The sequence below is a fragment of the Rhincodon typus genome, chromosome 7 (genome assembly GCF_021869965.1).
Source record: "Rhincodon typus isolate 14 chromosome 7, sRhiTyp1.1, whole genome shotgun sequence".
NCBI classification, from domain to species: Eukaryota; Metazoa; Chordata; class Chondrichthyes; order Orectolobiformes; family Rhincodontidae; genus Rhincodon; species Rhincodon typus.
Window position 1 is genome coordinate 73,189,803 of NC_063338.1, and position 20,532 is coordinate 73,210,334.

At 38.8% G+C, this 20,532-nt stretch overlaps 1 protein-coding gene across 1 annotated transcript in view; it reads left to right on the top strand.

Annotated features, from left to right (window-relative positions):
• Positions 1-20,532, top strand: part of kynu (kynureninase) — a 201,522-nt gene that overhangs the window by 145,735 nt on the left and 35,255 nt on the right. The window contains exons 7-9 of the mRNA XM_048599241.1: positions 5,782-5,880; positions 5,997-6,070; positions 19,980-20,032. Of these exons, the coding sequence (XP_048455198.1) occupies positions 5,782-5,880; positions 5,997-6,070; positions 19,980-20,032 (226 nt within the window). The remainder of the gene's footprint in view (positions 1-5,781; positions 5,881-5,996; positions 6,071-19,979; positions 20,033-20,532) is intronic.

Here is a 20,532-nt window from a genome sequence, read left to right on the forward strand (position 1 = left end):
GCAATGGTGCATCATAAAACAGGGCGAGGTGCCTCAGGGATATGGTAAGTAATTAATAAGGTGAGTTTGGTAAGATACAGCGAGAAAATGCACTAGACATTGGAGAAACAAACCCTCCGTGGATTTCACTCAAAGATTGTATGATTGAGCCCAAAGTTTTATATTTACACAACACATTGAAATATGAATGCAATGAAACACATCCACTTCAATTCATAGGCAAAGACATACACAAACACAAAAGTGAAACTGGATTCTAGAGACAATGTATGCATTTAGGTTATTAGTAGAAACACAAGAAGTAAATTAATTAATCAAAATTCAGGCCTGAATGGCTTCTCTCTCAAAATTATCTGGATGAATGGAAATTGGAAGTCAATAGATTTCTGAACAAGGCTGTGGTCAAGACTCTGTAGAAGTGAATATTTACAGGTGAAAATGAATCAGCCCCCCCACTCACTGCCTGGTGATTTGACTGATTGTTAGCCATAGTTCTGTTCTTTTGGCTGGAAGCATGATTTCTCGTACCACATAGGTTTCCAGACTGACTTCTTTCTCCCTGGTTCCTTGGTGCCAAGATTTGATATCTGTAGTCAGTATAGTTTTGGATAAGACCTTAAACAATAGAAGATGTGAAATAGTCAGATGGTTCTTTTCTTGGTAACAAAAACAGAAGTTGCTGGAAAAGCTCAGCAGGTCTGGCAGCATCTGTGGAGAAAAATCAAGAGTTAATGTTTCGGGTCCAGTGACCCTTCCTCCGAACTAATGGTAGCGAGGAATATGTCAGTTTATATGCAGAAGCTAGGGTGGGAGGGAGGAGGTAAGGAGTAAACAATAGGTGGCGATAGAGCCCAAAAAGAGAGAAGAACAGTTGGACAGATAAAGGAGGGGATAACAATCTGGCTCAGTGGGTGAATAGCTGTTAATGGAGACTGTTAGTGGCTAACAATAGGTAGTTTATAATGGCAGACTATGTGATAACAAGGCCTAGTGTGTGGAGTAGGGGGCCAGAACATGAGAGAGTTGCACTCGATTTTGAGTCTAGAGCCCTATTGTTAGCCATTAACAGTCTCTATTAACAGCTATTCATCCTCATAGCCAAATTGTTGTCCACTGCTTTGTCTGTCCAACTGTTCTTCTCTCTCTTTGAGCTCTATCCCCATCTATCATTTACTCCTTACCCCCTCCCCCACCCTATCTTCCGCATTTAAACTGACATATTCCTAGCTACCATTAGTTCTGAGGAAGGGTCACCGGACCCAAAATGTTAACTCTGATTTCTCTTCACAGATGCTGATTTACAGCATCCGCAGTTCTTTTGCTTTTCTTTTCTTGGTAAGTTCATTCAAAGAAACCACCCCAGCCTTCGGCCTTCAGCGATAAAATCTGTGAAGATTTAAGGTAGCCCATTCAGAAGTTGCAAAAGTCACTTGTTCTGAATCGCTATCTTAGCAGCCAATATCAATTTTTAAAGAGACATCAGTTCCAAAACATTCTGCAGTGAAAAGTATCCATTACAAGTATAACATTATTGGAAATGTCACACATTGATGGTGCTACATAAAGACAAATTGTTGTTTTACATTATTCTAGAAGTACATCGTAAAGTTCACACAGTAGTGAAACTCATTATGATGCACTGTTATTAGTGCCATAGGATGCACTAACTTACCTTTTAACCTGCAAATAGATTCAGAGTAGAACAGGTTCAACTTAAAAACCTTATTTTAAAAAAAAAACTGCTTGTAAAACATGGCCTTCTATCCTTATTGTTTACTTACTATGTTCAACAAGTAATAAATGAATATTGACTATATGTTGCTCTTTAGAATCTGTCAAAACAATGTAACATACTTTATATTTTAAGGGCACTCATTTTATTTCGAACCAAAGTTCTGTTTGGATCCATAAAATAAATGTTACAATTTTTTTTAAGACCCATTGAGGAGATCTGAGTGACGTTACTACAGTTTCGCCTCTGGGTTTAAGGTCCAAATCAGGAATTTAAAATCATAACCTAAATTTATAATATAGTCCAATAATAAGGAAGTGCTTCATTGTTATGCGTTCAGATAGATTAAAAAAAACTAAGGTTATAATCTCATGTTCTGATGAGATGTTAAAGATTTGTCCATCAATCTGTGGTTTAAAATGAAAAACACATTAACTTGCCGTTCAGCTCACATGAATTTATTTTTGCCAAATAGAATTACATTTGCTTACATAACAGCCTCTGCATTTAAGATTAATTTAATCTGTGTGAAGTATTTTGTGTCAATTTTTGATAAACCTGACAAGATACTAAATACATGCCAGTGTTTCTCTGGTGTGTCCGTACAGCAGTTGTCATAATCTGGTGTCTTAGATGGTAATAATTCCCCATGTAAGCTTATACAAATTGCAAAATTTCAATTTTCTTCCATAAAAATTGCTGCAGTACTAATCTTGGTGTCAAGCTGCAAGCCTTCAATGTAGTTTGACTATATTCTGCTAGCATCCCTGACAAGAAGTGCTTAGGATTCATCTAAAATTCCCAACTGCAGTTGCATCCGAATTACAACTGGAACAGGAGATTGGTGTCTCATCATTTTGCTCAACATTGGTTACAATTAGTGCACTAATAGCACAATGTTGTATCTCACAGGGTCGGAAAATAAAACGTTTACACGTTTTTTGTTCTCTCTTACAATAATCTCATTTCGATGAGACAAGTAGCCATTTCTCTAGAGTTGTCATTAATGTAACAATGGATAGGGCAGGCTAGATATTCAAATGAAAATTCCAGACACTGTTATTTAATGTCAGCTATATAGGATACAGGTGTTAGTCCAGTTGATTTGCCATGGTTTTGACATCAGTAGTCTGTAATTGACATCTACCGATCCCAGGGGATTGTCAGTACTACAGTCGCTAACCAAAGTTTTCTTGATAAATTGAAATGTTGGACAGGCATGCTACTATTTGTAATAGGACAGTGAGCAGTAGGACTTCAGCTTAACAAAAATAAGCAAGTGTACATTCACTCGTTGACTGTTTAAATTAAGTAGGCTTTTGCTCGATATGACTTGACCTCATGGTAGCCATTGCCTCAGTCCACTTACACAATTTCCTCTGAAGATGCATACAACCATTTCCCCACTTGTGAATTAAGATCACATGTTTCACTGTGTGCAGTTTTGTGCAGTGCAGGATAACAATATAAAGGCACTGTTTGTTATAGGTTACTCCAAAATGTCAGGAAACTCTTTGTGCATACACAAGCCATACAGTTGAGAGCATGTCCACATGACAACCTTACTGATGGTTGCAGCCTTGAAAGTATGCTAGGCAGAGCTAATTCTAACAAACTTTGCTTATTTATTCCTACAGACTGGGCATCACTGTGTTTGTGGTATAGTAATTAAGCACATCTGAAGTTACCCTCAGAAAATATTTTGGAAAAGTGAACCCACTAGTCAAGATATTTCTAAATAAATAGTCTGTTGCATTTTATATTACCCCATACAGTGAATAAGGGATCAGGTCCTGGTGAACCATCATCTTGCTTGGTCTATTGCTAATGTCCGTATATTTCTGAAAGTGTTCAATTTCTTAATTTGTAGGGCTGCAATTTTGGGTAATCTTCACTGAACTGTTATAGATTCATTCATTCATTCTACAGATTGATATCCTATTCAGAGCTGTCAACTTATGTAAGAACTTCATTTCAGGGACTGCTCCATGATTTGTCATGCTTTGGTATGCTTCTCTAGTAGAAACTGAAGAAGGATGATAGATTGCATTCCTTGGTGAACTTCTTTCATTATATAGAAGCATTTTGCATGCACAATGATGCCACCCATCAAATCACACAGATCCTGTTGAGTGTTTAAATCATCTAGGCAAGGATGAACAAAATATCATCTTGCTGGTTGTTGAAGTCCAAGTCAATTATGATTCCCTGACTTGATAAAGAGTGAGAACAAGATATCCTGTCAGCATCATTTTAGGTTGAATTTTTTTTGCAGGCTGAGTGCAGGTTCTCAAGGGGCCAATTTGAAAGAACATGCTCCAGTGGTGTGTGGACAATACTTGTGTTTGGCGATGGAAAGAACCTTAATCTTTTCAAAATCAAGAGAATCAAATGGTGAACGTCGAGGACCAGTCATTGAGTATGTTCATTACAAAGATCAATATTGTCTTATGGGCAAAAGCTAAACAGTTTGGGATTCTACTCACTGGAGTTTAGAAGAATGAGAGGTGATCTGATTGAAATATATAGAATTCGTAAGGGGCTTTACAGGTTAAATGCTGAGATGGTGTATCCCTCACGGGAGCATCTTGGACTAGAAGGCATAGTCTCAGAATAAAGAAGGGGGTGGGGACTGCAATTTAAGAGTGAGGAATGCCTCCTCTCAGAGGGTTCTCAGTCTTTGGAAATCCTTGCCACAGAGAGCTGTAGGGCAGAGTCCTTGTGTATACTTAAGACCAAGATAGATTGATTCTTGCACAGTAGTGTAATCAAGAGTTACATGGAAAATGCAGGAAAGTGATCAGCTGTGATCAGGTTGAGTGATAGATTAGGCTCGTGGAGCCAAGCGGCCTACTCCTATTCCTATTTTCTGTGTTTCCATAAGTGGCTTTGAACTGTGAACTGATTCACCAAAAGTTAAATTTCAGTGACTTGATGTCATTTTATTCTGCATTAGTAACTTGTACACTCACGGGAAGGCAGTTTAAATACAAGCTGATTCCATCTTTTATACTTCTATATAATTAATGAGAATGTCGTAATTTTTGAAACAAAATTTAATTTCTTGGGAACTAGCTGCACAGCACACCCAAAAAGTCAGAAGGAGCCAATATTTCAGGCTAGGTGAAAAACCGTTCCTCCCTTCAGTAACATCAGTTGCTGTCTGTATAAGTGAATTCCTCATTTATCTCTGCAAAGATCAGTGTGGCTTTCATTCCTGGGCACTATGCTAAAATGAATGGTTATTAAAGGGAATTATTAACTGTATAGTGCTTCATTTTTTTTTGAATGCTGGCCTATTAAATGACTGTGTACTTTTGATAGCCACTTCAGAATGAAATAGATACCTACTCCTGCTAAATTAATAATATTCACTCATCACATCTAAGGTTGACATAAAGGAACCTTGTATCAGATCTGTCACATTCCCAACAATGATTATCTGTCCCTTTGTGAACAGAATGCAGAGCAGCACCAAGGAAGGAAGACTTCTTTAGAAAAGAGATTTTATCCAATTAAACTGCAAATGTAAGTGAAATACATTTGCAAAGATTATCCTTTCCTTTCAATGAGGTGATAAAAACATCATTATTCAACCCCACTCTCCGAGGTCTACGCCCTCAGAGCTAAATGCCACTTCAAAAAAATTAAGTGGCACCCGCTTAGCTTTGTGTTCCAAAACACTGACACTGAAAGAAACAAGCTAATCTGTGGCATTCTTCTAACAGCCATCTCAAGGACAGTGTTCAAATTCCTGTGGAAGCAGGCTTCTTGGCATCACTGAGGACAAATAAAGAAAAATATACTTAAGCAATTTTTATTAAGCACCCTTTCCATTTGTTGACAACTATTTTACTTCATCACAGTACAAAACAAGATCAATTTAAAAAGTTGTTTTAATGATAGCATTATTTTACTAAATGTATACAGAGTTTGAGATAAGGTAGCAAATATAAACCTCTTTTACACTCTAATCCTCCAACGTTAGCATAATTCATACTTTCATTGTGTATTTTCAACTAAAATACTACTCAATTTGTGCTTTACAGGGATGCTATGTTGGTTTTGACCTTGCTCATGCTGTTGGGAATGTAGAGCTGTGTCTGCATGACTGGAACGTAGATTTTGCCTGTTGGTGTAATTACAAGGTAAAATGAATTCTCCTGTATTTTTCTTCAGTGCAATTGGTAGTAAATCGTTTCATCCAGTCAAGTGAAATGAATATCAATCTGCCCAAATCACCCCTTTTTAATATATTTTACAGTATTTGAACTCTGGTGCTGGAGCCTTGGCAGGAGCATATATACATGAAAAACACAGATTTACAATAAAGCCAACGTAAGTACCTAATACTCATGTGCAGAAATCCTAACAGAATTTAACTAGAGATACTTTGGGTTTTTGTATTAAGGCATAGATTCCAATCAGGCAGAAAAAATGTACACCTTTAAAACATGACATTATGGCATACGATGATCTGGTATAAAGGTATCCACCTCATATTCAGTCACTCTCTGTATCATTGAATCAGTGCAGTATATCCATGTCAGTCAGTTATGTATATGTAATCTACAGCAACATCAATAAGCACAGAATACAAATTATATGCTTCATATTGTCATTTTTGGACAAAGTGTTTTTATCAGGAAGATTCATGATGGGTGGTCTGCTTGACACATGTTGCCATTTTTATGCAATCATCCCACTGTTCAGGCTGCTTGACTCCCTGGCATTGAGGAAAATTATGAATAGTTCTCAACTAGAACAAATAGCATCTGTTACTTTCTGGATGCATTTGTGGACTGAATATTGGAAGAAGCCATATAGCTGTCTCAAAGCTGATATAAAATTCCATACATCAGTCACCTTTGATTGAATACCAGAATGCATGGCCACCCATTCCTTCCAAATGCTGCCCCTGCAGATAACACAGTTCAGTGATGATGGCTGGAACATCCTTTATCTCCACCTTCTTTTTGATTTATTTATTGTTGTGTGTATCTTGTACAAAATACAGTGAAACATTTGTGTGGTGTTGCCACTCTCTGGTGCCATCTTAAAAATCTGTAGATATTTTCAAATCAACCTCTTCAGAGATGTTACGACACACCTCTGGAGTAGGTGGGACTTAATCTTGGGCCTATTGGTTCAGATGTGGGGTTACTACCACTGTGCCACAAGAGCCTTTAATGCCTCATTGGTGCTCATTCTCTGACAGTTGTAGATAATGGCACCAAATTGGGTTTACTTGGGGTTTGATCATTCACCTCATCCTCTTAAGGAAATATCCAGCTGCTAATTCTCTCTTTGGAAGTTGTGTTACAGCTGCTGGAAGTTCCTGATCTTGTTGAGCTTGATCACAACAAACATAGAACATAGAACATTACAGCGCAGTACAGGCCCTTCGGCCCTCGATGTTGCGCCGACCTGTGAAACCAATCTGAAGCCCATCTAACCTAAACTATTCCATTATCATCCATATGTTTATCCAATGACCATTTAAATGCCCTTAAAGTTGGCGAGTCTACTATTTTTGCAGGCAGGGCATTCCACGCCCTTACTACTCTCTGAGTAAAGAACCTACCTCTGACATCTGTCCTATATCTATCACCCCTCAATGTAAAGCTATGTCCCCTCGTGCTAGCCATCACCATCTGAGGAAAAAGGCTCCCACTGTCCACCCTATCTAATCGTCTGATCATCTTTTATGCCTCTATCAAGTCACCTCTTAACCTTCTTCTCTCTAACGAAAACAGCCTCAAGACCCTCAGCCTTTCCTCATAAGACCTTCCCTCCATACCAGGCAACATCCTGGGAAATCTCCTCTGCACCCTTTCCAATGCTTCCACATCCTTCCTATAATGCGGTGACCAGAACTGTACGCAATACTTCAAGTGCGGCCACACCAGAGTTTTGTACAGCTGCAACATGACCTCATGGCTCCGAAACTCAATCCCTCTACCAATAAAACCTAACATACTGTACGCCTTCTTAACAACGCTATCAACCTGGGTGGCAACTTTCAGTGATCTATGCACATGGACACCGAGATCTTTCTGCTCATCCACACTACCAAGAATCTTACCATTAGCCCAGTACTCTATATTCCTGTTACTCCTTCCAAAGTGAATCACCTCACACTTTTCCGCATTAAACTCCATTTGCCTCCTCTCAGCCCAGCTCTGCAGCTTATCTATGTCCCTCTGTAACCTGCAACATCCTTCCGCACTATCCACAACTCCACCGACTTTGGTGTCATCCGCAAATTTACTAACCCATCCTTCTACGCCCTCATCCAGGTCATTTATAAAAATGACAAACATCAGTGGCCCCAAAACAGATCCTTGAGGTACACCACTAGTAAATGAACTCCAGGATGAACATTTCCCATCAACCACCACCCTCTGTCTTCTTACAGCTAGCCAATTTCTGATCCAAACCGCTAAATCACCCTTAATCCCATGTAATTGATATCTTTTTTGCTATCGACTCATAGTCTGCAACACCACAAGAAATCCTCCAAATGCTGGTTCCATCTCAGATTAGTGATGAAATAATCACTAATCATTGTAGACTTACAGTCATGTGTAAGAACATGGCAGCTCTGAAGCATTGTGTTCCAGTGTAAAGTATGAAAAGCATGTAGAAATGGCAATGCCAAATGAGAATATACAGCTACACAGCTTTGCATATATGACATTACAGGGAGCCAGTTGAAACAACGTACATAGTAGTCATAATTGTTTGAGGCTATAACTTTTAATGTTAACAGTTGCCTAAATGGTTGCTACCTTTCAATTGAATGCAATTTACTGATAGATGGGTGGCATTGCTGAATCAGCAGAAGCATAAGCAATACAATTGCCCCTAGCATGGCCTCACATGCAAAGAATCACTCCATCCCCAAAGTGTATAACAGTAATTCATTCAACCCACATTTCATGTGGTGGCAGCCATTGTGTCTCCTTTTTGCACAATTTAGTTTGGTGCAAAGTTGGCAAAATTTCAACCTTTTGTTCTCAAATGTCAGTTGAGGTTAATGATAATCACTCTGACCTTCATGTTCCCTTTTGTCTCACTATCCCTGCAACATCGAATACATTTTATTCTTTCATGGTTTCTATTCATTCCTTTTTTTTATTACTGATAATGTTCCTCATCTACCACCTGAACCTTTGGCTTTGTGAATTGCAATGCCCTTGTTGACCATGAAGCCATAAAATTTCCTCATTTTCAGGTGATGGTAATTGTGAAATATGCACAACTAACCCTATCATCTCTACATCCCCACATCCCCTCCAATGCTCTGAACAATGTCATCCTTCAATCTTAAAATTGCTGCCTTTAACCATCATCATTTCTTCAGCATCCCAATCCATTGAACCCTAATCCAGACTTAAGCTCCCTACTTGACTTAGTATCATGCAGAATACTTCTGCTGAGCCCTCTGACCATTAATACCCAGCACCCCTAGCATTGGCTGTGGTCTAAACCCAGACTGAATTGTGAAGTTAGCAATGACTGAGCATAGCCTAGCTACTCCACAGATGTCTCCACAGCACCCTGACTGACAAACTTATGATATGAAGCAAAAGTAGACCATCAAGTCTGTTCTGTCATTTAATAAGATCATGGCTGGTCTATTCATGTTTCAAATTCTACATTTCCATCCATTACTGATAACCTTGATTACCCTATCTAACAAGAATCTATCTACCTCTATCTTAAAAATATTCTCGGACCCTGCCTTCACTGCCTTCAGGGGCAGAGTGTTCCAAAATTGCAAAAACATCAGAGGGAGAAAATAATTTCCTTATCTTTGACTTAGTTCCGGGTTGAACCAAAAGAGAAAATAACATTCCCATTTGCACTTTGTCAAGACCATTCAGGATCTTTACACTTCATTCAAGTCACCTTTTACGTATCTCAAATCTGATGGAAACAAGACGAGTCCTTCCAGATTATCTGAATAAGAGAACTTGCTCATTTCAGGAATCAAAATAGTGAACATTCTTTGAACTGCCTCGAACACATTTAAATCCTTCTTTAATAAATTCGACCAAAATTACGCCTAGTATGTGGTGTCTCCAATGCCTTGTCTCACTGAAACATATCATCCCTACTTCTATGCTCAGTTATTCTCATAATAAAGGATAACATCATATCAGCTCTCTCGATTCCATGCTGTACTGCATACTAACTTTTTGTGACTCTCACACCAGAATGGCTGAAGGTCTCTCTGTACTTCAGTATTCTGCATTTTCCATTTAAGAAGTAGTATGATTTTTACTTTTTTCCTGTCAAAGTGAACAACTTCATATTTTCTCGCATTTGCTCCTTCTGTCAGATTTTGACCCCTCACTCAACTGATATAAATCCATTGCAACCTCTTATATGTCCTTTTTTACAAAAATACTTTCCTGCCTATTTAGTGTCATTTGCAAAATTATGTACCATGTCTTCAATTCTCTCAGTAATTGATGTAAATTATCAGACTCCTGTGGGATGCCAAACCTCTCCTCTTGCCAATCAGATAAGGACCCATTTATGCATAGCATCTGTTTTCTGCCAGCCAGCCAACATTTTATTCTTGCTAATATGTTTATCCTAAACCATGGGATTTTATCTTCTGCACTAACCTTGTCAATTTTTTTCTGGAAACCAAGTAAATTACATCTACAGGCTGCCTCTTTTCACACAGAACATATTACTCCTTCAAAGTACTCCAAAAAATTGGTTGGAATGATGTTCCTTTGACAAAACCATGAAGATTCTTCCTGACTACCATGTGTTTTTCTAATCATGTAGCTACAGTCTATTTAATGATCAATTCTAACACCTTCCTCATGACAAACATCAAGCTAGTTAGTCTATGGTTTCTTGACTTCCTTCCTGTTTTACAGGTGTTACTTTCCAGTTCAGTGGAACACTTGCAGAATCTAGGGAATTTCAGTAAATTAACATTAATACGTATGATATCTCATTAATAACATTTGTTAGGGTGCTAGGATGAAACTTGTTGTATCCAAGAACCCATCAGCCCACAGGTGCATCAGTTTGCTTAGTACCACTTTCCTCATGGTTGTAATTTCATTAAGTTCATCTCTCCTTCCACCTCCTCATTTATAATGGGAAAGTTTTCTTTTATGTTCTCTATAGTGAAGACAGAAGCAAATTGTTTGTTAGTTTTATTGGCCATTTTGTTATTATTTACAATTAACTCCCATTCTTAATCTCTACAGGACCAACACTCATTTTACATACACTTTTGCTTTTTAAAAACCTGTGGAAATTCTTGCTGTCTGTTTTTACATTCCTAATAAGATTAATCTTTGAATGTCTTTGTCATGCTTAACCTTTTTTAGTTATTTTCTGATGTTTTTAATAATTTGGTTAATCATTTGACTTACTACTCATCTTTAAGCAGTTTTGTTTCTTCTTCCTTTAGGTTAAAGCTTTCCCCAACTTCTTTAGTTAACCACAGATGCTGGGAGTTGTCTTTAGAATTTTTCTTTAAAGAGTAATTTACTTATTCTGCACATTTTGAAATGTTCCCTTAAATGCTTAGCATTGTGCTTCTATCAATCTATCTCTCACCTATTATACTAGTTCATTTCAGCTAGCTTAGGGCCACATCATTTCTCTTATTTAGGTTTGAAATACTGGTCTGAGCCCCAGTCTTCTCCATTTCAAATTAAATTTAAAATTCAATCATATTGTGTTTGTCACCACTGAAGTGTTACTAAATTCTGAGGTCATTAATTAATCCTGTCACATTACACAACATCAAGTCCAATACAACCCACTCTCTGGTCAGTTCCAAAACATGTTGCTCTAAGAAATGATCTCAAAAGCTTTCAATGAACTCTTCATCTCGCCTACTACTGCCAATCTGATTTTTCCAGTTTACATGTAGATTAAAGTCACCTTTGATTACTGTTGCCCCTTTATCACAAGCACGCAGTATTTCTTCTTGTTTACACTGTCCCATATTGTTGTTAAGTTAGCTGAGCTGTAGACCATTCACATGAGAGATTTCTTTCTTCTACTATTCCTTAACTGTAACAAAAATGATTTTAAACCCTGACCTCCTGAATCAAGGTCATCTCTAACAAACTGCATAAATGTAATCTTTGATTAACAGTGCTCCTACTCCACCTTTACTTAGCTTCTGTTTTTTTTTCTTGAATGCCTTATACTCCTCAATGTCAGGACCCAATCCTTGTCATCCTGAAGCCACGTCTCCATAAAGGCTAACAGATTGTATTTATTTATTCCTGGAACATTGTGTGCAGTTTTAGTCTCCTTATCTGAGGAAGAATGTTCTGGCATTGAGGGTTTACCAGACTGGTTCTTGGGACAACAGGACTGACTTATGAAGAGAGACTAGATCGGTTAGAACTATATTCACTGGAGTTTAGCCAAATGAGAGGGATTCTCATAGACTAAACAGGCCAGTATATTTAAGATAGTTACATGATGTGTGATTTCCAGATTGAAGGCATCTGTCTCAACTTCAGTCACTCTTCCTGTGTCATGGTGTCAAATATAGTACGTTCAGTCACGCCATTATGTGCATGTCATGTACAGTAACATCAGCAAGCACAGAATCCAGACCATTAGTGTAAGTGTATGATATTGTAACCCTGTAAGTGGTTAGTGTTTCTTTAAAAAAATCTTGTAGACATCTGTATCAAGACAACAAGATAACAATTCTGTGATTATGTGAAAAAGAAGCTGACTCAGTAGTATGTATATTATGTGAACTATCATACTGGAAACTACAAAGTGCAGTAGCAAAACCTACAATATTTGACACTCAATACTAAATCCTTCTTCCATAAGCTTAAACGTGATGGGAAAATGTTTCATTTCCAACCATTTAATTGTAACAGCCCAACAAGTCCACACTGACCCTTTGAGCATCCCACCCAGACCCATCCCCCTATAACCCACCTAACCTACACATCCCTGAACACTACAGGCAATTTAGCTTAGCCAATCCACCTAACCTGCACATCTTTGGACTGTGGGAGGAAACCAGAGTACCCGGAGGAAACTCACGCAGACACAGGGAGAATGTGCAAACTCCACACAGACAGTCGCCCAGGGTGGAATTGAACCTGTGTCCCTGGCACTGTGACGTAGCAGTACTAACCACCGAGCCACTGTGCCGCCCTATAAGATGTAATAAAAATAATTATGTTTTTGTTTTGTTTTGGTTTTGATATCACAACCATGTTGCAGGATAGAATTGTAATTTTTGGTTCAACAATGTTGATACAAGTATTCATCTACAAGTATTTGTCTTGTCAATGTTTAGTAGAAAGGTGGATTCAAAACGTGATTTTGAATTTTGTTTTATTGTACTGTTTTGATAAACTGAGCCTAGACATCATCCTTTATTTGACCATCTACTCTGCAGTTGGCAAGCCTGGAGGTACATGTTACATAAACATATCCGAGACTGTTAGCTTTTAGATCTTTTTAACAGAAATTTGGAATTTGCTATTAGAATTGATTGCAGCTGTGTTTGTACAATTGAACATCTGTGTCAGCTTACAAAAATAAAACCTTCATAAACCAATTCGCATCTTACAATCCGATAATTACTGTTAGATATTTGAAGATTATGTGAAATAGCTGTAAACTACAGCAGCTGCTGATTAAAATACAACTGTTCATTCACGTTGAGTATCACATGTATGCCTGTCAACAGTATTATAGATAATCATCTTGATTTTGAGGCCAGTGAAAAGTGAATGGCACTCATTGTGTATTATGTTTCACAGAATTACCACAGGGACTTAGAAAATAAAAGATCAATTTTAGTGTGAATCCTCTCTGGGGGTTCTGAGAGATTGGTGCATAGGGGCAGCAAAAAGGTTTCCCTTCAGCAGATCAGATTGAACAATCCTTAATGATATACATAAAGTCTAAATCAGGAAGTATAAATTAAACTAATTAATCAATACAAAATACCATGTCAAAAGTAAAACAAAAAGACACAGAGAGAAACATGGGATCAAGATCGAGCTACAAATGATGGAATGAAAATGTCAGAAATTTTCTTTCAACATCATCAACAAATAAAATCTGAAAATATGAGATTCCACACTTGTAAAAGTAAGCTTCAGTGCAGCAAAGAATGCTTGTTCATACTTAAGGTTCTGCCCATCATTAAAAAAAATCGTTTGAATAGTCAAGCCGCAAAGTTTCTATGTGTCTACGCCCACACTGTCTCACATTTTTCTGGTTAATGCCACATCAATTGATGAGGTAGCAGTAGAGCAAACCCTGTGGAGGAACAGGAAAATTTGGATAGAAGCTTCCTGATTCCATGTTTTAGTGCAGATATCCAAACATGATGAATTCTTATCTGATATACTCCATAATAATAGTTAGTACTTGTAGCCTCATCATTATTATTGCTACAAAATCCAGATATACCCTGAATGAGAACGTTAATGACCAACTAATGTACAAAATCAGGAATCATGGAAACCAGAAAGCCACAATTTTCTCTGCTGGAAAATTACGATGTTTAGTGTTGCAACAAATTTGTTCCATTTACACTGACATCCTGGCTGGCTGGTCAGGATAGTTAGGATACAGCTTTGCATGTGTGATTCAATTCTTTTGGTCATTTAGCTGATCTGACTCTGTACTTATGGCTGATTCACCTATCTGGGTCAGTCAGAGATAGTGATTTGACTCCGCTGTACTTATGCCAGAGACTGAACCTCAAGGAATTAAGGAGTTTAAGTGGTTTAAAGCAGTTTAAGCTTTTGTTTAAGAGGCTGTATTCACTTTGACAGCTCCTAAAAGTTTGAAACAATGGTTGATAAATTTGCTGATGACACAAAGATGGATAAGTTATGAAGAGGCCATAATGACGCTACAGACGAATATACATTTAGGATAAAGGAATGGTTAAAGATCTGATAGATGGAATAGAATGAGGAAAAATATTTATGTGTCCATTTTGGTAGGAAGAATGTAGAAATGAATGGCCTAATGGTATTATTGCTAGACTATTAATCCAGATACTTGGGAAATGTAGTGGGAACCTGGGTTTAAATCCTGCCATGGCAGATCGTGGAATTTGAATTCAATAATAAAAGAAACTGGTATTAAGAGTGTAATGATGACTGTGAAGCCATTGTCAATTGTCAGAAAAAAAAAGCATTCAATTCATTACTGTCCCTTAGGGAAGGAGTTCTGCTATTCTTACCTGATTTGGTTTACATGTCATCTAGATCTACAGCAATGACTCTTAAGTGCCCTCTGGACAATGAGGGATGGGCAATAAATGAATGAATTCCTGTGAATGAGTATTTTTTTAAAAATATAACAAAGAAGCATATTATTGAAAATAAGTGATTGCGAAGTTCAGAAATGCAGAGAGATCTGTGAGATCAAGTGCACTTTTTGACATCATTCACGGGATGTGGGCTTCACTGGCTGGGTCAGTATTTATTGCACATCCATAGCTGTTCTTGAGAAGGTGGTGGTAAGCTGCCTTCTTCAACCACTGCTCAAAGTACTGTAAATAGACTTACAATGCTGTAGAGAGAAAGTTCCAGGATTTTGACCTAATGACACTGAAGGAACAGTAATGTATTTCCAAGACTGGTTGGTGAGAGGCTTGGGTGGAGAGCAGATCTTGTAGGACATTGTGTTCCCATGTATTTGCTGCCCTTGTCCTTCTAGATGGAAGTAGTCATGGTTTGGAAGGTGCCTTGGAGAATTTCTGCAATGCTTTTTGTAGATGATACAGTTTGCTGCTCCTAAGCATCGATGGTGGAGGGTGTGGATGTTTGTGGATGTGTAGCTCAAGCAAGCTGTTTTTTTTTCTGGATGGTGTCAATCTTCTTGAGTTTTGTTGGAGCTGCAGTAATCCAAGCAAGTATTCCATCACATTCCTGACTTGTGCCATGTAGATGGTGGATAGGCTTTGGGGAGTCAGGAGGTAGCTTGTTCTCCGCAGCAGTCCTAGCCTCTGACTTGCTCTTGAAGCCATCGTATTTTTATGGTTGGTCTAGTACTGTTTTCTAGTTGATGGTATCCCTCAGAATGTTAATAGTGGAAGATTTAGTTAGGGAAGGCCATTGACTGTAACAGGGTGATGGTTAGATTCGGTCTCATTGGAGATGGTCGTTGACTAACATTTGTGTGGTGTGGATGTTATTTATCCACTTTTCAGCCCGACCCTGGTTGTTATTCAGGTCTTGCTGCATTTGGGCATGGACTGCTTCAGGATCTGAGGAGTCAGAAATGGTACTGGACATTGTGCAATCATCAACAAATATCCATACAGCTGATCTTATGATGTAGGCAAAGTCATTGATAAAGCAGCTGAAGATGGTTGGGCCTAGGACACTGCCCTGAGGAACTCCCGCAGAGATGTCCTGCAGCTGAGATGACTGACATCCAACAATCACAACCATCTTCCTATGTGCCAGGTATGACTGTAACCAGTGAAGAGTTATCTTCTGATTCCCATTGATTTCAATTTTTTCTACAACATCTCAATATCACACTCAGTCAAATGTAACCTTAATGTCAAGGTTATTCACCTCAATTCTGGTTTTCAGCTCTTTTGTTCAAATTTGGACCAAGCTTATAAAAGTAAATTTGACAGTGTCTTACTAGACCACAGGACTGCTCCCTCATTAGAGACAAACAACTGGTGGTGGCTTAACCTGAGGGTCACCAAGTCTCAGATGAAAGGAGAGATTGAGAAGTAAGTTCTGTCAGGATAACCTCAAACAGTGTAGGAACTGAATGCACGTTGTTGGTGTCACTCTGCGTTGCAAACCAGCCAAGTGAGCTAACTAACCCTTATTTAGGCTGTAATGAGGTCAAGAGGTGAGCAGCCCTGGCAGAACCCAAACTGGGCATCAGTGAGCAAGTTATTATAAAGCAAGTGTTGCTTTATGACACTCTTGATAACACCTTCCATCACTTTACGAATGATCGAGTGGACTGATGGGTTGGTAATTGCCTAGGTTGGATTTGTCCTGGATTTTGTGTACAGGTCAAACCTGAGCAATGTTTAGGTGTTGTGCTGTACTGGAACAGCTTGCCTAGGGGTGTGGCATATTTTGGAGTAAAAGACTTCATTACTATTGCCAGGATATTGTCGGGGCCCTCAGCCTTTGCAGTACTCAATGTCTCCAACTGTTACTTGATGTCAAGTAGAGTGAATTGGATTGCTGAAGACTGGTGTCTGTGATGCTGGTGTTTCTCTGGAGAGGGCTGAGATGGATCATCCAATTGGTACTTCTGGCTGAACACTTGCAAATTCTTCAACATCATTTTTTGCACTGATGTGCTGGGCCTTTCATCATTGAGAATGTAGATACTTGTGAAATCTCATCCTCCACTGAGTTGTTTAATTATCCATTAACATTCACAATGCGATGTGGCAGAACTGCAGAGCTTAGATCTGATCCAATAGTTGAGGATTAGCTCTGTCTATCACTTGCTGTTTATGCTGTTTGATATGCAAGAAGTCCTGTTTTGTAGATTCACCAGTTTGACACCTCATTTTTAGGCATGCTTGGTGTCATTCCTGCCATACCCTTCTGCACTCTCCATTAAGCCCATTGCCAAAAGGTTTGAATACACATACAGCAAGTAATTAACAAAACCAATGAATATTAACCTTTGTTGTGAGGGTAAGTAACAAGGTTATACTTGAGTTATGCAGGGTATTGTTGAGACCCCTCTGGAGTACAATGCAGAAGTTTCCTTAAGGAACAATGTAAACACATTATAGAAGCAGAAAAAGTTTTCTAGACTAATACAGGTCACAGTCTGAAGGTTTTTGGTAGACCATTTAGGACAGAGATGAACCGATATTTCTTCGCCCCCAAGAGTGGTGAACCTGTGGAATTCATTACCACAGGAGGTAGTTGATGCCAAATCATTGAATGTATTCAAGAGGTGGCCAGAAATAGCACTTGGGGTGAACGGGATCAAATGTTATGGGGAGAAAGCAGGGTTAGGTTATTGAGTTGGACAATCATCCATGATCATAATAAATGGCGAAGCAGGCTCGAAGAGCCGAATGGTCTCCTCCTGCTTCTATCTTCTATGTTTCTATGACTAATCTCTGGAATGAGTGGCTTGTATGATGAGGAATGTCCAGACATGCTCGACTTATACCTGCTGGGCTTTAGAAGTGTTAGAATCACACCTTCCAGGTGAAGCAACAATTTGCCTACACATCACTCAATCTAGTCTAATGTATTTGCCGCTAACAATGTAGTCTCCTCTACACTGGGGAAACGAAGCATGGACTGGGTGACCACTTTGCAGAAGACCTAGGTTTGTTTTCAGTTGAATGCCATTTCAACACACCACCGTGTTCCCTGGCCAACACCTCTGCATCGGGCTTGCTGCCGTGCTCCAGTAAAGCTCAGCGCAAGCTGAATGAACAGCACTTTATTTTCCGCTTGGGATCCCTGCATTTTTCTGGACTCAACATCAAGTTCAACAATTTTAGGGCTTGGGCACCTTCTCCCATGCCTTTCCCCCACAATAACACAGCAGGCCTTGTCATTGCATGGGCTGCTACCATACACAAACCATTGACAGCTGCTAATAGTCCCCATTATCAGCTATTCACTCTCCCAGGCTGACATCTAGCTTGTCCATTATCTGTCTAACTGTTTTTCTCTCTCTTTGACTCTATCTTCACCCATCGTTTGTGGTGCCAATTGTTTGGATGCTTCACAAAATGGCAGGGCACAGTTTAAAATATAATTTTCACTTTTTCTTTATCAACCTTATCAAGAATGAACAGTTATGCATGTTGCCTGGATTCTCTATAATAGTTGAAGACGGTTTGTTTCATGAATGGCTGGATGTGAGTTTAAAAATAATGCTCTGATATTACACATGCACTCATTAAACTCAACCTAGCAGTAGTGCTGGCTTATTGGAAAATGCTTTGAACATTTAGGATGAATTAAACTGCTGTTTAATGTATGACTGCTTGATTTGAACATTCAGGACAGCATAGGCACCTGCTTTACCACCAACAGACTGTAAAGTTGTACTTCTTTTCTGCATGTGCGGGGAGCGTATGTGTCTAAGGTTTTAGAGTAGATTTATAGTTCAGGTTGGGGATGTTGTGGTTGGTTGGTTTGCCGAGCTGGTTTGTTGTTCCGCAGACGTTTCATTACCCTGCTAGGTAACATCATCAGTGCAGCCTCCGATGAAGCGCCGTTGTGTTTTCCAGCCTGTTATTTAAACTCTGGTGTCCGTTGAGCTGGATTACCTCACTTCCAGTTTCCCTTTGCAATGGAGTGTATATGGGGTCGAGCTCTATGTGTTTGTTGGTGGCTTTCTTTGTGGAGTACCAGGAGAATTGGAGAACCACCAGTTTGGCTGGGACAACACCAAGATCCTGGGACAAGCAAAGCAGAGACAAGCACGGGAATTCCTAGAAGCCTGGTACTCCACTAAGAAAGCCATCAACAAACACATAGAGCTCGACCCCACATACACTCCACTGTGAAGGAAAACCGGAAGTGAGGTAATCCAGCTCAACGGACACCAGAGTTTAAATAACAGGCGGGAAAACACAACAGTGCTTCATCGGAGGCTGCACTGATAATGTTACCCAGCAATGTATGTGTGTTGATTCACATTGGTGGGAAGTAGAAAGATTTTGTACATTTTTAATATTTTAACCTGGATGGGTTTTAGGAATAAAAAAAAGTCCCTTGCACATTTAACTAAAGAATATCTGGCTGACTTAATTTATACAAATGAACACAGTTGAAAATACATGCTGAATTGGCAATCCAACACTTTTAAAATGCAAAACCTCTGCTCCATCTCAATGGTGAGTGGGGAGAGATAAAAATGATCCCATCCCTCCTCGCTTGGTCATAACAAAAAAATGCAGCACTTTTGAAATGTAGCTGTTTTTGCAACAAATGTTTAAAGTAGAGATTGATAGATTTCTGATCACCAATGGCATACAATGGGTTATAGGGATGGGGTGGACAAACAGCATCAAAGTATTTGATAAGCCATGATCGCATTGAATGGTTGGGCAGGCTCAACAGACTGCCTCCTCCTGTACCTATATGGAAAACAATGGCCAACGTGCACATAATAAAATTATACAATTAGAAATGTGTTATTACTCAGAAATACCTGATGAAGTTGATTAAATATTCACCACCATTCTTAATATATTCCTAAACAATGTTTGCTTAACTTTCAGATTAGTCGGTTGGTGGAGTCATAACATCAAAACAAGATTTGAGATGACCAATCGTAAGTACCAGTACACGGAACTTGATTTATTAATCATATTTTAGAAGATAATGGAGATAATGACAGTACCAGAAGTGGGAGAGTAATGTCAGAAAGATGCATCTTTATTTGTCTCACATTGTGAGAGAAGTTACTTATTTTGCACATGGCCAGATTCCATTGTCATGAAGAGCATGTGATTGCTTGTGTTCAACTAACATTTTACCTTTCAAATTATATTTTCTCCATTATTACTGATATTCTATAATGACTGGCTTCATAAACACTTTGTTTTCTTTTGGACAGGGAGATGGTTAGACCAGGCAAGGCTGTATTATTGCCCATTGTTAGTTGCTCTGAAATGCTGAAGTCATTCTGATGATAGAGTGCCTGCAGTGTGAGTAGTAATGGAAGTCCAGAATATTGACCCAGTCAAGATGATTGAATGGCAATGTATGCTCTTGACAGGATATTACGTGATTTGGAGATATAATTGGAGGTGACAACATTCTCACAAGCAA